General features: G+C 33.0%; 3 protein-coding genes across 3 annotated transcripts; 2 read left to right on the plus strand and 1 right to left on the minus strand.

Annotated features, from left to right (window-relative positions):
* The first annotated feature begins 6260 nt into the window (after positions 1-6260).
* On the plus strand, positions 6261-8348 carry LOC107487237 (non-specific lipid transfer protein GPI-anchored 7). Its single transcript, XM_016107854.3, has 3 exons — positions 6261-6708; positions 7206-7250; positions 7996-8348. The coding sequence occupies exons 1-3, from the start codon at positions 6378-6380 to the stop codon at positions 8088-8090; spliced, it is 471 nt and encodes a 156-aa protein (XP_015963340.1). The 5' UTR covers positions 6261-6377; the 3' UTR covers positions 8091-8348.
* Positions 8349-10817: 2469 nt separating this feature from the next.
* On the plus strand, positions 10818-14413 carry LOC107487247 (copper chaperone for superoxide dismutase, chloroplastic/cytosolic). The gene is made up of 6 exons (XM_016107865.3): positions 10818-10928; positions 11014-11043; positions 11253-11325; positions 11576-11710; positions 13073-13296; positions 13803-14413. Exons 1-6 carry the CDS (start codon positions 10905-10907, stop codon positions 14064-14066), a joined length of 750 nt encoding a protein of 249 aa, XP_015963351.1. The 5' UTR covers positions 10818-10904; the 3' UTR covers positions 14067-14413.
* A 643-nt stretch (positions 14414-15056) lies between these two features.
* LOC107487257 (nudix hydrolase 14, chloroplastic) lies at positions 15057-19723 on the minus strand. Its single transcript, XM_052254827.1, has 7 exons — positions 19407-19723; positions 17214-17319; positions 16974-17051; positions 16338-16430; positions 16150-16242; positions 15971-16069; positions 15057-15507 (listed from the first exon to the last, which is right to left on the minus strand). The coding sequence occupies exons 1-7, from the start codon at positions 19622-19624 to the stop codon at positions 15271-15273; spliced, it is 924 nt and encodes a 307-aa protein (XP_052110787.1). The 5' UTR covers positions 19625-19723; the 3' UTR covers positions 15057-15270.
* Between the last annotated feature and the right edge of the window lie 447 nt (positions 19724-20170).

The following is a 20170-nucleotide window of genomic DNA, read 5'->3' on the forward strand; positions in this document are numbered from 1 at the left end:
GCATATGCGTGGGCGACGCTTACGCGTCACATGGTTAGTGCGGTTTTCACGCGCACGCGTGCCCTGCGCGCGCGTCGCGCCCCGTTTTTAAATTATTACTTCTTTCTTCTCTCCTTTCCTCCTCCTTTCTTACTTTCTTCTTCTTCATCCCTTAAACCTCTTATCCCTCTTCACTTCCATTCTATTTTATTTAATTTATTTGCATACTTTCATTCATTGCATTTTAATTTTATGCATATTTTTATTTTTTTAAATTTATTATTTTTCCGTTGGTGTTAAATTTTCTTATTCAACTATTATATCTTTTCTGGTATTATTTTGGTGCTTAGTGACTTGTTTTACAATGTTGGGTGATATTATTTTTCTGTCAATGTCAATCTTTTATGATACCTGTATTCCTTTTGCATTGACATGAACTTACACTGTCTTTCATTACCCACACTCTCTTTCCCATTGTTGCAAATTTTGCACTATTGATATGCCGTTTGCTCCTACTGTCTTCTCTCTTGCATGTTGTAGCTACCATGTAATTAAGATCCTTTCTATTTGGCATTACCCACTCATATTTTATTTATTTTCTATAATTGTTTTTGGGTTCCTGTTCTTTTTTTTCTCTTCTTTCAGGCTGGCCACCGAAGAAGGAAAAAGAGGAAAAACTTCTTAATGGGGAGACAACCAAGTCTATCTGCACAATCTTTGGAGAAAAGCGTCAGTTGGAGAAACCCACCCACCTGCACAGCTTTGCATGCACCGAGGACGGTGCAATCTTTAAGTGTGGAGAGGTCGATACCGACTTCCGTGGGTTAGTTACCTTCTTCTCAACACCAATATTTTATTTTCTTTGTTTGTTCATTGTTGCATTTGCATGTTTGATTGCATATTTGTTTGATTTTGTGCATATTTTACCACTTGGTTGAAGTAATATTTTCTTTTTCAAGAAACTTTTTATAGCATTTCACTAATTTCAATTAAAATTTTTATTGAACTTGTTTGAAGAAATAATATTCTGGAACATGGTTTAGAGCTCGAACACACAAAACCTGTGAGATTTTTGAGCTTATTTGATTGGTTGCATTTTATCAACCAATATTTTATTTTTGGTGTGTATTTTTTTCTCTCTAAAATTGTGATCTTTGTCTTGCTTAACTCTATATCTCCATTGTTTGATGTATGCATGCACTTATATGATTGAGGCCTTTGTTTCACTGAGCTTACATACCTATATGGCCTTACCCTTTCATTATCCTTTGCAAACCAATGTTGAGCCTATTTTACCCCATTTGTTCTTTATTTTAGCACATCATTAACTCTAAGCAAAAAATAATAATGTCCTTAATTTGAATCCTTGGTTAGCTTAGACTAGTGAAAGTGTTCGGATTTAAGTGTGAAAAATTGGGATTGAAAATATTTGGTTTGAGAATTGGGTGTTGTGTATTCTTGTGAAAATGTGCAAAACAATAGTTGAGCATGTATTCTTGCATTCAATATCTTAATCGTATGCATTGAGAAAAACAAAAAAATAAAAAAAAGAGAAAAAAAAGAAAAAGAGCAAATAATAAAAGCGCACAAAATGGCCCAAGTTAAGTAATAATATCAATGCATATGAGTGGTACTCAAATTCGGATGCATGAATATGTGAAAAACATGGTTAATGGATAGTTAGGTTTTGTATTGTGATTACATGGATTGTCTTAAGTTAGGTGGGAAAAGTTTAAGTTAATTAAGGATTCGGATTTTAGTCCACTTGGCCAAATACAATCCTACCTTGACCCTAACCCCATTACAACCCTTAAAAGACCTCTTGATTTGTGTATTTGTGCATTAAATTTCTGTTGATTGGTAGAAGAAGAGAAAGTCTTAGAAAACAAGGTTAGTAGAGAATTGAGAGAATCAAACCTTAAACACCTGAGCGATTAGAGTGTATGCACTTCCAGTGAGGGTTCGATGCTCGATTCTTTGTTCTCGGCTTTCATGAGCTATTTTCTTCTGCAAGTTTACTTGTACTTTATTTTATGATTTGAATTAGTGAAATCCAGTTCATATTTGTTCTTGAAGGATTTGTTTACTTTTAACCAAGTAGAAAAAAAGCATTCTGCATTTAGTTGCATTCATAGGTTGCATTTCATACATTCTACCATTCCTCTTCACTCTCTTATAGCTTCTCTTGAACTTAGCATGAGGAAATGCTAATGTTTAAGTGTGGGGAGGTTGATAAACTACTATTTTATGGTCTATCTTGTGCTCAATTGAGTGGTTTTTATCAATTCTTTGCACACTTATTCATACTAATTGCATGTTTTACATTTTCCTTCCTAATTCTGTGCTTTGATTGAAAATATGCTTCTTTGGCCTTAGATTTGCTAATTATTAATCCTCTCTTATTACCATTTGATGTCTTGATATGTGTGTTAAGTGATTTCAGAGGTTACAGGGCAGGAATGGCTTGGAGAACGGAAAGGAAGCATGCAAAAGTGGAAGGAATACAAGAAATTGAAGGAACTGCAAAGCTGTCAACCTAACCCTCTCACACTAAATCGATCATAACTTGACCTACAGAGGTCTAAATGAAGTGGTTCCAGTTGCGTTGGAAAGCTAACGTCCGAGGCTTCCAAATGATATATAATTTGCTATAGTGGCCATACAGCTAAGTGACGCGAACAGGTGCTCCACGCGGATGCGTCGCAGTGATGAAAATCAGCGTGACAGAATTCGCAATCAGCGATTTCTGGGCAGTTTCTGACCCAGTTCTCGACCCAGAAAACACAGATTAGAGGCTACAAAGTGGGAGAATACATCCATTCAACAGAGACATTCATAATTCACAATTTTAGATTTTTTAGATGTAGTTTTAGAGAAAGAGATGCTCTCTCTTCTCTCTTAGGTTTAGGATTCAAGATTTCTTCTATTTTATGATTACTACTTCATTCCAAGTTCAATGTTCTTTTAATTTAAGATTCTTATATTTTGCATTTATTCCATAGTATTTTTCTATTTAAATCTATTATTTGTTTAATTGTTTCCAATTGAATTTTAATTACCATGTTCTCTTTTTATTCCCTTTTATGGTTTATAAAATTGGTATCCATGTCAATGGAGTAGGCTCCCAACTTGATTTTGGAGTGGATTAATATTTGGAGACCCTTGAGTTGGAAGACTCAAGAGTTAATTTGTAATTGGGTTTATTGTTGGTTGGCTCTCTAGTCACTAACGCTATTACTTTCCAAGGGAGAGGATTATGACTTGTGAATAGAAGTTGGCTCTCAACTTAACTTTCCTTTATTTAGTAAAGGATAACCAAGTAGAAACAACAACCTATTACTGTTAATCTCGAGAAATCCAACAAGGATAGAACTTCCAATTAATCTCTCCTAATCAAGGTTTTTTATTGTTATTATTTTATTTCTTTTGCCATTTACTATTGTTGCTTTTTATCTTATACAAAAAACCCAAAAGTCTATCTTTTTCCGCAATAATAAATCATACCTCCCTGCAATTTCTTGAGAAGACTACCCGAGGTTTAAATACTTCGATTATAAATTTTATTGAATTTTGTTACTTGTAACAACCAAAACTTTTGCATGAAAGGATTCTCCGTTGGTTTAGAAACTATACTTACAACGCGATTATATTTTTAAATTTCTTTACCAATAGAAATCCGTTCGTCAACTTACAATGAGATGGAAAATTTAAGACCAAAATTAAACTATAAAATGTTACAAACCCTAATTAAATCTAAGAAAAATTTGAGAAAAAACCTAAACTAAGCTACCTAAAACTACTCCTAAATGTATTCTATATTGTATGGTAATGTGCTTATGTTGTATGGTTGCTAGCCCTACTTTTATAAGCTCTAAGCTATTAGAAATGGGACGATGGTAATTGGTGAGGCGAGGGATTGAAGGAGCGAGGGTCCGAGAAAGATAGCAAATTAAAACCTGAAAAGGAAGGGAAGGTGCATGACCTAAGAAATAAATGGTTGATTTGTATTAACTTTGTATAAGTATATAAAAATACAAAAATACATAAAAATTGATTTTGATAATTAATTTTAGTATAAAATTTTAGCTTAGTCCTTAATAATTTTAATCTGATATATTAGTTCCAAAGCATCTAAACTAAAAATTAGTGTGTACTATATTAAAATGTTAGCCATAATTAGTCTTAGATGGTATAAAGAAAAATTAAAACGTAACATTGTTTTTCAAAATGAAAAATTAGTCATGAATTAATTTTGCAAAAATATTTGGTACAAAAATACTTGTTAAATAATATATGTATTTATATATATTATGTTGAGTAGGGCAATACAATTTTCGACGAATTCGTGTCTTTTTTTTTTATTATATTTCACATGAGTATTATTTAGTCAATCATTCATGACCGTGGAGAGAGTTGTGTGAATCAATTAGTGTGTTCTTCTTTCTTTTAATTTAAATGCAACATGTGAAAAGTTACATATAATTTTTTTTTCATTTTATAAAAGTCAAATAAAAAACATTTGATAAACAAGTTATTTGGTATAAATTCACATGCAATTTACTTTTATGGAATTTGTTAGTGGAGAATTATTAGATAATAATTTAATCAAATATGTTAAATCATCTAACGATTTTTAACTGATAATTTTATATAAAAATACTGTACGTGAGTCTTTGCTAAGTTATTTTTAGAAAAAATGACAAATCGATCTCTAAATTTTTGGAGCATGGACATTTAAATTCCTGAGAATTTAAAAAATATATTTAAGTCTTTAACTTATTCAAAATTTGAATACTTTAATATTTGGATCTAATTTTTGTGATTTTAAAAACTTTCTTATGTGTGTGCAATGTATCAACCAAGTTAGTATAACAGGAGTCACGTTTGATATTTCTATTGAATCTAACAGACCCAATTGAACATGAAGAATTGATATGTCTAGGTTTTAAGAAGATTAAGGATTTAAATATATTTTTAAATCTTCAGGAACTTAAATGTCTGCAGATTAAAAGATCAAGAAATTATTTATCCTTTTCTCTTATTTTTATAACAAAGTCTTCCTCCTTTTTCTCCCTTTTTTTTTCTCTTCAAAATTCGCACATAGCTCAAAATAATGTTTTTCAACTTTTTATTTTTCTTTTTAGTTATTTTCTTGTACAATTTAACTTAAAATCTAATTCTTTTTTATTTTTTATTTCTAAAGAAAAACATAGAAAGACATATAAATTATTTTGCATTAATAATAAAAGAAGAAGAAGGATGATGAAAAAGAAAAAAATAAAAAAATAAAGAAAAAATATATATATTGTAACTAAAATTTATGTATTTTACCATAACATTTATGTGTTATTACAATAACTGAAACTCGTGTTTTAACTAAAACTGCCTATGTATTTTTCAACCGGAATTAATTACAGCATATCGAATTTTAGCCATATAAAATACATTATGGCCAACGGATCACTGGCTGAATAATGATAATACAGCTCATTTTGTCACATATCAGAAGCTATCATTTAGTTGGTTGGATGCGTTCTGGCCTCATGCTGGAGAATGTATGACCCTTTTAATCCCTCTGATATTTTTGGATTGTTAAGTGTAATACTCACTATTCTATTTTTGTGATTAGTTCACACCTTTGAAAAAGAAAATCATGGAAAAATGAATAAATAAAAGAGCACAGTTGAAGAAAAACACCACATATTTGTAGAAAACAGTGTGTTGTCCAATTCAGCACATTGGCTAAACCATCCCAAATTATCTTCATGTTATAAAATAATGAAATATGAAATGTTAATTAAACTGATTGTAAATATTAGAAACAAAAGTGAATTACATAAACATACACTAGAAATAAATTTAAATTTTTAATAAAATAACTATAGGAAAAGTATATAAAAAATAAATACTAATTAGTTATTTATACAAAATATGAAATATATTAAAAATATGTTAAACAACATATATAAATATACACAAATATATAATAATTGATTTTGTATAAATATACTATTTTATTAATAAATTAAAAAATAAAATAAAATACTTTACTCCAAAATTTTATTATTCTCACTATTTTTATTATTTTTTCACAAATTTATAAAAGTAAAACACATGTAAGGTGCTTTTAATTTTCCCTATTAGTATAAAATTCTTAACGTATAAAATTCTTAACGAAAAAGGCAGCGAGGTCACGCCGTCACGCGCAGGATAGAACGTGGGCCTATTCAACGCACCAAAAAGCTGAATTAAATAAATTTGGCTACCTAGGCAGGCAATTGCACCTATAAGTAAATTCATTTCACATTCATACAGTAAGAGCAAGCCCAGCAATTAAGCGAATACTTACCAACCAAAACAGAAGAAAAAGAAAAAAGAAACCCAGAAGATCTGAAAAAATGAGTCTGAGCAAGATGCATGTTTCTATGTTTGGTTTGGTGTTGGTGGTAGTAATGATGAGTGGCATGATGGGTTTGAGTGAGGCAGCATCAAGCAGCAGTGACAACTCTTGTGCTTCTCAACTGATTCCATGTGTCGATTACCTGAACTCAACGAAGCCACCAAGTTCTTGCTGCACGCCACTCAAACAAACCGTTGCGACGCAACTAACCTGCCTCTGCAACCTTTTCAATACTCCCGGTTTGCTTGAGAGTTTCCACATCAACGTCACTCAGGCTCTTGAACTTAGTCGTAACTGCGGTATCACCCAAGGCATCAGCAGCTGCAAAGGTACACTTCTTTATTTTTGCCAAATTTACCTTTTTATCCCCCATTTTTTTGTTAGATCTAAATACTAGTACTTTTGGCTTTCTTCGCTGACTTTGTGACGAATTAGTCAAATTCTTAGCAAGAGAGTTAGTATTCAATTTTCAATAGAGATAAAAAGGAAAATTGTTTTGTCACAAGCTCTGACAACACCACCGCTAGTCCACTACTGGTAGGCAAGATCTTTTATTAATTAGTGACAGATTATGATCATCTAACTTTTTTTTTTAATTGTTGAAATATACATTTGATTTTGATTTCCTGGTTTTTGTCCCTGTTATGAGTCAACGAATAATAGGCCATGTTTTTGTGAACTCTTTTTATTGTGAAGTGGTTGTGGTATCAATAATTAAAAACTCTTTTTTGGTTTTATTTATCCACAAATTTCCAATTTTGTTAAATATTATATTCTTCTTACATTTATTAATTATCATTATTATTATTATTTTTTTCGTTATTAGAATCAGCTCCATCTCCATCTTCATCTTCAACGACAACTCCACCAGGTAAGCAGTTCCTCAATTTGATAAACTATAAAAAGGAAAACATTTAATTTCTGTACCGATTGCTTAATCATGACGACTATGCATAAATACACGGCCAATTCGATTAGATTAAGAGAAACCAAAATCTGTCACTTCGAAATCGTCTCTTATCAAAAAGGCCAGCTAATCATCTTTTATTTTTTTTTAAAATGAATGAAAGAACTAATCTTCAAATTAGGTCGGGAAAAACTCGTAACTGCGCGTCTCCGCCTCCAATTTTGAATTTCTTTAATCTTATTTTTTTCGTTCCCACCAATTTTGAATTTCTTTAATCTGAGTTTACGCGAATGTTAATTTTGAAAGAACAGAGTATTCAAATAACTATTAGCCTTTATTGCGCGTACAAGAATTGTCAAAGGTGTCCCTTGACCTCAAATTAGAGCTGAAATAGATAAACGATGAAGAGTGTATCATAAGCGCAGTTTGCGCAAGTTTATAAATAATTTTTTTTAATTTTTAATTTATAAAAAGTTATAATATTAATATTTGATATAATTTTTAAAATTAAATTATAATTTTTTTTAAAAATTATTTAAATATTTATAAAAAAATTAAAAATAAAAGATAATAAAAAAATAAATATTTCAAAATTTGCATTTCAGACACTGCATAAAAATACACAATCTAACAAAACATTCATCGACTCAGAAGCTGCTAATTACATTATTCTAACTTATCTAACAAAAGTACATGTTTACCCTTGCAGCTACACCCGGAAGTGACAAAGGAAGTGCAGCAAGAGTTGCAGTAACTGGATTTTCTTTCTTGGCCTTGTTTTGGGCATCTATGTTGTTTAACTAGAGAAGGAAAGGGGGTTACCCTTGGAAAACCGCCACTATATATTCGATTTAATATCTATGTATTTTCCTATGTTGGCTAGTCAGCTATTCAATTGCGATCGGGTTCTTTTTTTTTTTTTAATTAATTTGGAAACCCCTGATTCAATTTGAGTACATTTGTTTAGGGAGCGAGGCAGAGAAAAATTCAGTTCATAGACCTATTTGTGCTTCTTCTGATTGCATCATAGTTATTAATGATTTATGAATGGTATTATTATCAGACTCATCCCGGAAATATGTAACAAATTTTTCTCCCTTCCGCGATGAATTGACTGAGGTCAACGTCCTATACAAATATACTTTATCGATATATCCATTTCAGGAAATATATTATTTTTATGTTTATTAAAAAATTTAAAATTTTTTCTTAAAGTATTTTATTTTTAAGAGTAACTTTTTGTCTGGAATATAAAATTTTATTCCCATAAAAAAAGGGTGGATTGATATTTCAATACGAAGAAACGAAAAGTAAAATATGAATTTATTATTAATTATTTAATTATTATGTTTCTTGTCAAAGAATTTTCTTATTTCATCTTAACTTTTTCAATCTAAATAAAAAAGTTTTGAATTTTTACTCTTTTGTTGTTTTAAAAAACAATACATATATTTAATTTTGTAATTACTTAAGTATTCGGAGAATAATTAAAAAGATAAATTAGAACTCATAGTCATTATTTTATTAAAAATAATTTCCAACTATTTGTTGCACTAAAGAAACAATTTTTTTTTTTTGTATAATACTCAATTATACTATTTTTCAGTTTTTGAAAATAATATTCCTAAGAATACAACTTTTTGAAATATGTCTTAATCTTTTAAGAAAGTCTAGTTATATTTAAAAAATGTTCAAAAGAAAATTCACAAAGTAAAGTGAAACTAAAGATAAAAGTTTTTTTTTTGAAAACAAAAAGTATTTAATATTAATACAATAGTTATTAAAATCAGAGAATCGATTGGTTTAACTGAAAAACTATTCAGCCGATATAATCGGCCTTGATAAAATATTAAATCGAATAAATAATTAATCGATTGACTTAGTTAAAATCTGATAAAAACAAATTGCTTCAAAAAAAATAATTTATAAATTGGTCATCAAATAGGCCGTTCACGTGCATGGGCGAATTTGCAAAAACTTGAGGAGAATTCTTGAAAGGAAATAACTCCAAAAATTCTTTTGGTTGAATTCAAAACATTAGAATAATAATAATAATTAACTTTTTATTTTATTATCAATCTCTTCGCTTAAAATTTTTTTAGTAGTCTTTTGTCTCTCACCAACTTACCAGTTAGTCAAACTAGTTATTTTACTTATATGTGTTAATATATATTCGTTGAAATATTTAGTTAAATTATGATTTATTTAATTTTATTTCATGTTTAATTAATTTAAATATGTTGAAATATTTTCTCTTTGATTCTTGTATATATCAAATATTCTGAAAGCACTAATAAAGAAAAATTAAAAAGGGAAAAAAGAAATTAAATTTATGAAAAAGTAAACAACTTCAAAAGTTTTCATTTTGATATCCAATAACTCAAGGACGAATCCATAAATAATATTATGGGGGTCAATAATACATATAATATTAAAAATCATGTAAAAAAAATTATATAATATAAGATGTATTACAAAAGTATATCGATAGAGAATATATTTTAAAGTAAAAAAATATGTGTATACTTTTTACTAATGAAGTGGTCGATTCTTCGTATCATAAAATTCACCGATAATAGAATTTGTGTCAAATTTTTCAGTAATTTTTTTCAATATAATTGAAAGACAATTAACAAGAAATTTATCTTTTATTTTGTTCCTAAGTTATTTTTCACAATATTCATAGTTAAAAAATATCTCTTAATTGTAGCAGTTGAAACAGAGAGAATTAATACCAAATGAATAAAAAAAGACGATCACAAGAAGAAAAAAATTCATTTTATGAGATTTAAAAATTTTTATTTAATTAAAAAATATTAGTAATACTATTTTTTTCAAATTTCTTTAATATTATTACTTACTTTTTAGATATTAAAAATTAATAATATTTAAATTAGATTAAACTTTTATTTATACGATACTAAATACTAAATAATTTTTTTTAAAAATTAAATTATATATAATAACTTATTACTATTAAAAAAAGTTAAGGGCTAAAGCCGCCACTCACCTCTCCTTATGTCCGTCCTGTCAATAAATGTCTTTATTCTTTAGAAATTAGAAGAGTATTTAGTTAAGAAAAATTACATATTACGAAAAATTTTATTATACGTATATTTTACAAATTACTAAACATTGAATAAATGTATTTTAAATTTTTTATAAATATATTGGCAATCAATTACAGTATTATTTTTCAAAAAATCTTAATATGGGTGTGAATAGCAAAATTTAACCAAGAGTCGTCACCAAAATTCTACCCAATAAGAAAAATATAGATTGAATTAAAAGTGGAAAAAAGAAAAGAAAGAACAAAATGGTGAAAAATAAATTAAAAACAGGAAAAAAAAATTAATGGAATGGAAGGGAAGGTGTGGACTGTGGATTAGTCTAGAAGTGGTAAGGAGGAGAGAGATGAGTAAACCTGGAAGGCCGTAAGCATAGTTGTATGAGACAGCAAACATAAAGAAAAAGAATAATCAATTATGAATATGGCATTTCTGAGAACAGTGGCAACTACCACTACTATCTTCCAAATCGCCAAACTCACCCTTCTCTCTCAACCCCAACCGATTCGGTCTCTTTAAAACATTTGCTGCCCCGCCCTCCCCTCTCCAAATGGACCACAACACTTCTTCTCAGGTATTCCCCCTTTTTAATATCTCTCTAGAATCTTCCTCTTCTTACTTATTAATTATTGATTATTCATTATATCTTTCTCTTACAGAACCATCATTCTTCCTTGCCGGAGTTACTGGTCAGTTTCGTTATCTTCTCTATCTCTCGCTATTCTTGTATTAGCATCCGTGCAATTACAAATTTGGATAGATATCTATTCGTCTAGGTTCAGCTAAGGTTAATCCTTCAGCTAATTATTATTATTATAGATATACTAGGGGATTGGGAATAGATTCTTTGTAATGGAATTGGTTTAGTTAATTTGTACGATCTTCTGATTTGGTGTAGACGGAGTACATGGTGGATATGAAGTGTGAAGGTTGTGTTAATGCTGTTAAAAACAAGTTGCAGACCATCAATGGTACGTGTTCTGTTCTGATGAATGTTTTCTTTGAATCTCTGGATCGGCTCGTGCAATTAATTTCTATTCACAAGTAACCAACCTGTTTGGATTTTGGAGTAATTTAATGAATTGGAATTTATTCTTTTCTACGGATATACTACTAAATGCATTTTCATTTTAGATATATCAGTTCACAAATTTCAGTTATGGCATCCAACACTGGAGTGTTCATCATTTATGTCAAACTGGTCTTGTTAACTTTCTGCAGGAGTGAAGGATGTAGAGGTGGACTTGAGCAATCAGGTAGTTAGGATTCGTGGTTCAACTCCGGTGAAGACCATGACTGAAGCTTTGGAACAGACTGGTAGAAAAGCCCGATTAATCGGACAGGGAACACCTGAAGGTTTGCTAGTAGATTTCTCGCTTGGTTATGATTTATCAGTGGAAATTTTATCACTTTATTCTACTTGATGAGTATTGAGTAACAAGTATAATGAGTATGACCAGTTTTGCGTCAAGTAATTTTTTTGTGCATGAACCCTGAACCCTTAGGCCTTTAGGAATATTGGAGAAACCAACTTCTGAACTAGTAACTACTGATAACAAACTTCAATTAACTTCTAATTACAATAATACCTCTTATTAGGAAGGGTACTAGAATAAGATAATTATGAAATGATGCTAGTATGTTGATGGACATGATCAGCTGTTATGCCTATCAGGCTCAACCTTGAGCAATCCTTATTAGATCAGGTGAAAAAATGGATCTTGATACATCTATATTGGGGGCGTATCTTCTATCCCTCATTATTGTTGATAGGATTGTTAATGCTTCCATTTTCATGACACACTAGGTTTGGCCTGTATTTGTCTTTACCTCCTTTGAATTCATAGTCTAATGAACTAAAGCATGCATTAGAAGACTTGGCTCTCACTTTACACAGTTTCTTAACAATTTGGCAGTAGCACTAAAGACTTAATTTTATATGTTTGCTAAACCCCATTTTCTGTAGATATATATGTTAAGAGGTTGATGATTGAAAATGATCTTATTGGAAATGATCTTATCTGGGACACTATTGTCTCCGATAACGTTTCTATTCTTTATCAGTTTCTTTTGTTCTGAAAAATTTTTCTGAAGATGTAGATCTTATGTGATCTGGATTTGAATGACTTATTTATAGATATTGTTTATGATGGGATGTAATGGCATTGTTTGCTCCATGTAACCACTAACCAATGGGGAAAGGCTTTGTTATTGTTGTATTAAAAGAAGTTATTATTTTGAGAAATATTATTTTTGTTGTGTTTAGACATTTTATTCATACATGAAATGGGAGCTATTGTGCCTTTTGACAATACATGCATTATCAATAGCTCTTCGTGAAAATAAAGAAAACTACAAGATTAAAAACAAAACAAGAAAATGAAGAAAACTGATGAATTGACATATAGCAGCACAGTAGGATTGTCAGTTGTAAACATCTGTCCAAGTTTGTTTCCTTAAGAAATATAATACCTGCTAAACTTGATGATCCTCCCATGCTGGATCATTTTCTATGCCTATTCACTACAATGGCTTGCAGATGATCTTGTTTTGTCGTGTGAGGTCCCTAGATCTCCTTGCATTTAATAATCTTGTCATTGAATTGTTATTAGTAACTTAGTCCAATTAATGCAATTTCCAACAATGTTTACTTTCCTTTTTGTTGTTTCAGCTGTGACATCAGTTTTGATTCAACCAAATCTCTCTTTTGCTTTACAGACTTCTTAATATCTGCCGCTGTTTCTGAATTCAAAGGTCCAGACATTTTTGGAGTTGTTCGCCTAGCTCAAGTAAACATGGAACTAGCTAGGATTGAAGCCAACTTCAGTGGTTTGTCACCAGGAAAGCATGGTTGGTCCATTAATGAGTATGGGGACCTGACTAGAGGTGCAGCTAGCACTGGTAAAGTATACAATCCAACAGACGGGGAAGATGCTAAACAGGTTTGCTTTTTACATGACCTGTGGACATATATTTTTCCTGATATTTGGCATAAACCTTTATCTCTTAAGTGTTTGTTTTGAGGTACTGAGACAGAGACTGAGAGACTGAGACTCAGTATCATGTTTGTTGGTTCAGAGACTGGTACTAAAATTTGTGTCTCTGTCCCTAAAATTTCAGTATTTCAGTACCTCCAAAAAGTAGGGACAGGGGACTAAAATTTTTAGAGATGAAAACTGAAACTTTAATAACATTTTATACCTAAAATACCCTCATTTCAATTAATTAATTCTAATTTTACTGTTTGTGCAAATTACGTTAGAATTTTGTTCTTGTTTTAGTTTTTGTCTCTCATTTTGCACCAAACAGAATACTGAGATTTATTTCAATCTCTGTCTCTCAGTCTCAGTCTTTCCGTCTCTGTCTCTCCACCAAACGCTACTAATGATTAACAACTGATATATAGATATTAGTAAACACTAATGTAAGTTGCTTGTTTGACCCTCAGCCACTTGGCGACCTGGGAACATTAGAAGCTAACGAAAAGGGCGAAGCCTTCTACACTGGAGTCAAAGAAAAGCTCAAGGTAGGTGATCTTATTGGACGATCAGTGGTTGTATATGCAACTGAAAACAAATCAGAACATGGTATAGCTGCTGCTGTAATCGCCAGAAGTGCAGGGGTGGGAGAGAACTACAAAAAACTCTGTACGTGTGATGGCACCACCATTTGGGAGGCAAGTGACAGAGATTTTGTCACAAGCAAGGTCTGAATCCATATAAAAGTAATTCCCTGAAAAGTGAAAACCAACGGATTGCGATTCAGATGCCTCTTCACCCTCTAGTCCTTTATGCTTTTTAGGGTTTGTACACTATTGTCACGTTTTGTGGGTTAGTGCATCATTGTAAGTTTGTAACATTCTGTGAGCTTATACTTTTTCAATTTTTCATAATAAATTATACACTTATATTTAGGTGTACGAATTGTAAAGGTTAGGTACTCAAATAATTTCTTCGTGCCCATCGTATTAGTGGGGTTATGAGGCAATACATTTAGGCGTAATCATGGGACAATGGGAGTGCACTGAGTAGTCACAAACTACAGTGTGTATTCACTCAATTGAGTCAATCCGTGCACATCTCATGCAACTCTTCAAGATCCTTGAATGCTACATACAGGTTTTCTGGGAAAGATGTAGAAAGATTACTGCAAAACCTTTATTTTTTCATGAAAAACAAAGAAAGGTAATATATAGTTTTTGTTGTAGGACTCGAGGATGGGAGTGCCTTTGTGAATTTGGATAAGCAAATTAAATAAGAAAATAACTCCGTATTGTGCTAAAAACATTGAAAGAGTAGGTACATCAGTATTATAATAGCACTTCTATATTTTTGCCATTTGATTTTAGTTTTCTTCATTCTACTGAACCCTAGAACCCGTGTGATTTGCTGTGTTATAGTGAGCAAGTTACAATCATAGCAGCAAAGCCTTTAACTCCTGATTTTCTGAGATTTGTTTTATTTGGTCAACATGTCCATTTTGGTTACGGTGTGCCAGAATGATCACCTTTTAAGAGTAAGCAAACTTTAGAGAGGGTGGCTTTTTGGTCTTGAAGATATATAAAAGAGTAGGTACATTACGAAGTGACAATAATTCGCATAACTGGCTCAATATAGATTAAAAAAATATAAAGTGAGAAAAGTTATAAAATAATAAAATAAAAAAATGATTAACGTTGAATATAAGTACAAGTCTCATTCCATTAGTACAAGTCTCATCCCATTGATTCAAGGGTAATTAGATTTTCAATTTTTCACTTTAGAGAAACTTGATTCAATTCGGGAAAAAAAAAACCTCCAAAGTACGACGTTGCTCCACTGCATACAAAAGGCAACGATAACCAAATTCTTTCTACAAGCTCTTTACCAAGTTCATTTTATGTTTTCTAAAGCAGTATACCAAGAAAGGCTACTAAGTTAGGTTGGTGAAGGAGGCAATAGCCCCTCCTTGGTAGCCATTTCTAACAGTGCAACAGCCGCCAAAGCCTTGGCATCTGCCGTGGTGCGCCACAGTTTCTTGTATGGTACTACACGTACCTTAATCAGCTCCCCATGATCACGAAGGCCGGTTTCTTTCCCGTGTAGCTGTGTGATGATCTCTTTGTCAACACGCCCTCGGTACAGAAAGATACTGATCTCTTCATCACACCCTCCCTAAAATAAGTGAAAAGATCACCCCCTAATGAAGTAATAAGGTTTGTGAAATGCACAAATTATGATTCCAGTATCCAGATAAATTCAGAAGTTCGTGAATTAAAAATCTACTTTATTTTATATTTTTTAAAAAGTGGAAATTACGTAGTGCATATAACAAAATTCATGAGTTAAGAATAAACTACAGTTTAATATAAGTAAATAAGACCCATAAGCGAGGATTATCAAATACTGTTAGATTGAACCATGGATAGCCAGAAATTGAATTGAATGCTCACTGATTGGTAAATGCAAATCTAAAAGTACAATAACACGAAACTAAACTACGCTCAAAATACCAAACTAAATTATTGCACAACTATAAAGCAGTAGATGCATTATTAGCTCTTTTTTCAAATGACAAAATTATTTATCTGCAAAACCAATAAAGCAATAAGGTCGATGCAAAATGCTTAAGGTATACCGGTGAGGGAAAAAATCTGCATCCTGTTGAAGAATCCAAGAAAGCAGTGAGATCAACCATGTCTTCAAGTTTTAACTTTATGCCAGTCTCCTCTTCAACCTGTCAGAGGCACAACTAAGCCATGAAGAGAATTGTATAGAGAGACAGAGACAGAGACAGAGACAGAGACAGAGAGAGACCTCACGAACTGCAGTGCCAACAAAATCACCCTTGTCATCATCCAACATTCCAGCAGGCAATTCCAAAATAATTCTTCCAGTAGGAACCCTTGCCTGATAAATAAAAAATAATAAGCATAATATGGAACTCAAGTTAAAATGTTTGAAAAGAACATAGTTCTGTCTGCAAGGATCCAACATCTAAGAACCTGTTCAGTAAGGACAGCATAAGTTTCACCATCTGATTCCAGAAGTATCAACACAGTCACAGCAGGACCTCTTGCAAATACAATACCTGGAACCTAATCACAGTTTACTTTATTATAAAGAAAGAAATCAGCATCAGGTGCGAGGTTAAAAAGTGTGAATAGATAAAACAATGAGATATTTGGTACACAGCCATCTAATATGCCAGGCATATTTGATTTGTGGGAATTATATGCACATGGATGTGAGATACCCATCTCAAGAATATAGGAATTTGATGTACATGAGACCTCAGGCAGATGTTGAAGATTGCAAGTGCAAAGAAAATACAAGCAAAAGAGGAATGATGATGCCTGAGAACATAAGGTAAGAAGCAAAAGATCCTAATAGTCGTGCATTTTAGATACCACATAGCTCAGAATGCGGTATGCCTATGAATCAAATACTGTTAATACATTGCTTGCCATAGTCAGGAATCCAATTTTTGGGTATTGAAGCACAAGAAGCTATTTTTGAATAATATATATAGAGCATAACAGGTAAAATGTCTACTAGTTCATATCCCTTTGCTAAAATTAACACATGAAAATGGAAACATAGACTGGCTTATATAACCTATTATGTAAATCATCCAATACCTTCTTCCCCATTTGTTTGTCATAAATGTCAGCTTTAAATTTGAGAAACCCAATGCGCTTTCCAAACATGTCTACACCCTGTTTACACCAAAAGGAGTCCAACTAGTTTCGTTGATTTTGATTTGAGAACATGAATAAGACTCGAAGACTAACAGGTTAGTCATTTACTTATATTACCACGTAACAAGGCCTAATTATCAGAAATCATATCCACTTTTTTAAGACTGATGATGCAATTACCTGAATTAGAACTTGTCTCAGAGCCAAGGTGCCATCAGCTAGAATCCCAGTCTCACTTTGCAAGTTATGCAACCATTGCTTGAATAAAGAGGAATCAATAGCATTCCTACAATGGAAAACAACAAAAACCAAACCAAACCACCACAACTGAGACATGTTTTTTATATAGCATGATAACAAGAAGAAACTGTGTGCCTATCAATTCTCTAACATTACATCTCATGGGAACTTGTCAAAACCTAGCATCTAATTGAACGAAACCTCCAATATCTAATTTGATACAAATCAAAAGCAATTACACTGAACTCTGAAATCCTGAATCAATCCCACTCCACATAACTAATGCTTTGTTAAAAAATATGAGGAAGCCAGCAGTGCCACATGCCTTTGGACACGTCAGGTTACCATCAATACTAACCTTTAGTAATTAGTAATAATATCGATAGGAGTGCTAGCTGAAAAGGAACAATAGTCCATGTCAGCCATCAACATCTAGCTGTCCACTATATGATAAACCATCTTTAGCTGCCCATTTATGCTATGTAGGACATCACATATGTCAACAAAATAGATGCCTGATTTGTCTCCAGCAATGAATTCATATACTTTGTTGTTCACCTCAATAAAACTCACACCCGGCATCTTCTCCACACCTGTGTCCCGCATAGCCTTCCTTACCATCCGAGCTTCACTCCACCTACCAAGTGAAGCGTACGTATTTGATAACAGCGAATAATTCCCGCTATTATGAGGCTCCAACTTTATTAGATGATGCAGCGCTTCTGCTGCTAACCCAGCATTGCCGTATCTTGTTGCACCAGCAAGAAGGGATCCCCAAATTGCAGCATTTGCCTCAAAAGGCATCTGTGAAACCAGGTCCTTTGCTTCTTGAAGATAGCCAGCTCGCCCAAGTAAATCAATCATGCAGCCATAGTGTTCAACCTTAGGTTCAATTCCGTATTTGGACCTCATAGATGAGAAATAACGGCGGCTCAGTCCAAGAAACCCAACATGGCTACAAGCAGAAAGGATGGCAATAAAGGTCACTTGATTTGGCTTGACTTGAGCATTTTCCATGCAAGAAAACATATGGAGGGCCTCCTTTCCGAGACCATGAAAAGCAAATCCTGCAATCATTGTTGTCCAGGTCACTACCGTTTTATGTTTCATATTCTCAAACACATGGAGTGCTCTACTTATGTTGCCAGATTTAGCATACATGTCTATGAGGGCATTACACAGGGGGACAGTTTTATGCATCTTATGCTTTTCGATGAAGTTGTGGATCCACTCGCCAAGCTCGAGAGCACCCAAATCAGCGCAGGCGGAGAGCACAGCCAGGATTGCAATCTCATCCGGCTGCACACGATGAATCTGCATTCGTTTCAGGCATACTCTCAAACAAGTCGTGTGCAGTGGTCATGTCACCCACCTTGGCATAAGCAGCAAGGATAGCATTCCACAGGGAAGTATACCTGGAAGAGAGTGGGACTTCATCGAAGAGCTTCCGAATGCAAGACAACCGGCCACAAGAGGAATACACGCGAACAAGGGACGCAGCCACTTCATGATGGGAGTTCAACCCAGCAGCAACAGCTTGGGAGTGAATTTGGGAAGCAAGGGAAAGGGCAATTGGTGAATCTACTAAGCAGAGGACAGCCTTGAGTACAAAGGGGAAAGAATAAGAGTCGGGCCTGAGGCTAAGGCGACGAATAGAGTTGAAGATTGAAAAGGCAAGAGGGGGATTGGAGGAAGAGAGAGCCCATATAATGTTGTTGTAGACAAAGATGCTGGGGCAGTGCGTGTGGGTGTTGGAAAATACGGAGTAGGCATATGAGGGAAAACCAAGCGACGCGGAGGCGTATATGAATCGCGAGAGGAGAATGTCATCTTCAACAAGACCTGTGGTAAGCATGAAGGCCTGCACTTGGCAAAGATGCCTCTTATTTGAGCAACGCCCAAGCAGCTCTCGTGCCTGCTCTGCTCTTGCGCCTCCCCGACTCAATTGCCTCGAACTACGCAACGTTATTCCAGTCATTCATCAATTCATATGGATCGCAACAACAAAGAAAATAACTAGCAACCTCATGCAAATTAATAGGTACTACGACTCTCTATTCCTAGAATATTTGGTACATTAAAAGCTCGCAAAAAGGAGAAAAAGAAAAAAAGGGGGGGTGGGGGGAGAGTTACCAGAAATCAGAAGAGGAGACACCGGGTTCGGCTAGAATGCGAACGGGTTCGGACTTTTTATTGGGGAGCGTGATACTGTGACTCAAGTTCGGTGACTCGCTGGTCGACATCTTGCAGATGAAACCCTTCTTCTTCCTCCAAATACTACTATTATGAGCGTCAAGCGGACTGAACTTCTTCTTCAACACGAAGGAGGCACTGCGAATAGCCACAGCCATTGAAGAAGCAGCTCAAGCTTCCCCTACTACAGCTACACCTGGCAAGCAGCTAGAAAGAATCACTTCTCTTCTCTGTTGTACACGTGTCCAAGTGTCGTGATTATTGGGGCTGAATGAGTAGGGACTTTCTAAGGCCCAATTATGAAAATGGGTAGCCCGGGTGAATGTGGTGGAAAGTTTTGTATGACGCAAGGTCCAACGTATGAACGTAATACAAAGATTCATACTGTTATTATTAAGCTTGTTAAAAAATTGAACCAAGACAAAAAGGTTGAACCAGTCAATGAAACACTATTTTTTTTAGTTTATGTTTATTGGTTTAGCGGTTGAATTGTGAGTAAAAAATAATTTAATCTATAATAAAATAATATATAAAATTATAAATAAATATATGAAAATGATATAAATGATTATAAATAAATAGATAAAAATATAATATATTTTCATAAATTAAATAAAGGAGAGTTTTATACGGGCTAAAATTGAGTGCGTAAGAATCGCTAAAAATAGATCAACGAGTGATTTCACAGTATGTTGTAGTGAAAA

The sequence above is a fragment of the Arachis duranensis genome, chromosome 1, assembly GCF_000817695.3.
Source record: "Arachis duranensis cultivar V14167 chromosome 1, aradu.V14167.gnm2.J7QH, whole genome shotgun sequence".
Classification (NCBI taxonomy): Eukaryota; Viridiplantae; Streptophyta; class Magnoliopsida; order Fabales; family Fabaceae; genus Arachis; species Arachis duranensis.

Bases quoted from the DNA above. Each gene is read 5' to 3' on its own strand.
- LOC107487257 (XM_052254827.1), bottom strand. From the start codon at position 19,624: ATGGCTGTGGCTATTCGCAGTGCCTCCTTCGTGTTGAAGAAGAAGTTC. The intron at 17,052-17,213 runs GTAATTGCATCA...TGGTGTAAACAG, and splicing joins TGAGACAAGTTCTAATTCAG to GGTGTAGACATGTTTGGAAA. The intron at 16,070-16,149 runs GTCTCTCTCTGT...TGCCTCTGACAG, and splicing joins TTGGCACTGCAGTTCGTGAG to GTTGAAGAGGAGACTGGCAT.
- LOC107487237 (XM_016107854.3), top strand. From the start codon at position 6,378: ATGAGTCTGAGCAAGATGCATGTTTCTATGTTTGGTTTGGTGTTGGTG. The intron at 6,709-7,205 runs GTACACTTCTTT...TTTCGTTATTAG, and splicing joins AGGCATCAGCAGCTGCAAAG to AATCAGCTCCATCTCCATCT. The intron at 7,251-7,995 runs GTAAGCAGTTCC...TTACCCTTGCAG, and splicing joins TTCAACGACAACTCCACCAG to CTACACCCGGAAGTGACAAA.
- LOC107487247 (XM_016107865.3), top strand. From the start codon at position 10,905: ATGGACCACAACACTTCTTCTCAG. The intron at 11,044-11,252 runs GTCAGTTTCGTT...GATTTGGTGTAG, and splicing joins CTTCCTTGCCGGAGTTACTG to ACGGAGTACATGGTGGATAT. The intron at 13,297-13,802 runs GTTTGCTTTTTA...TTTGACCCTCAG, and splicing joins ACGGGGAAGATGCTAAACAG to CCACTTGGCGACCTGGGAAC.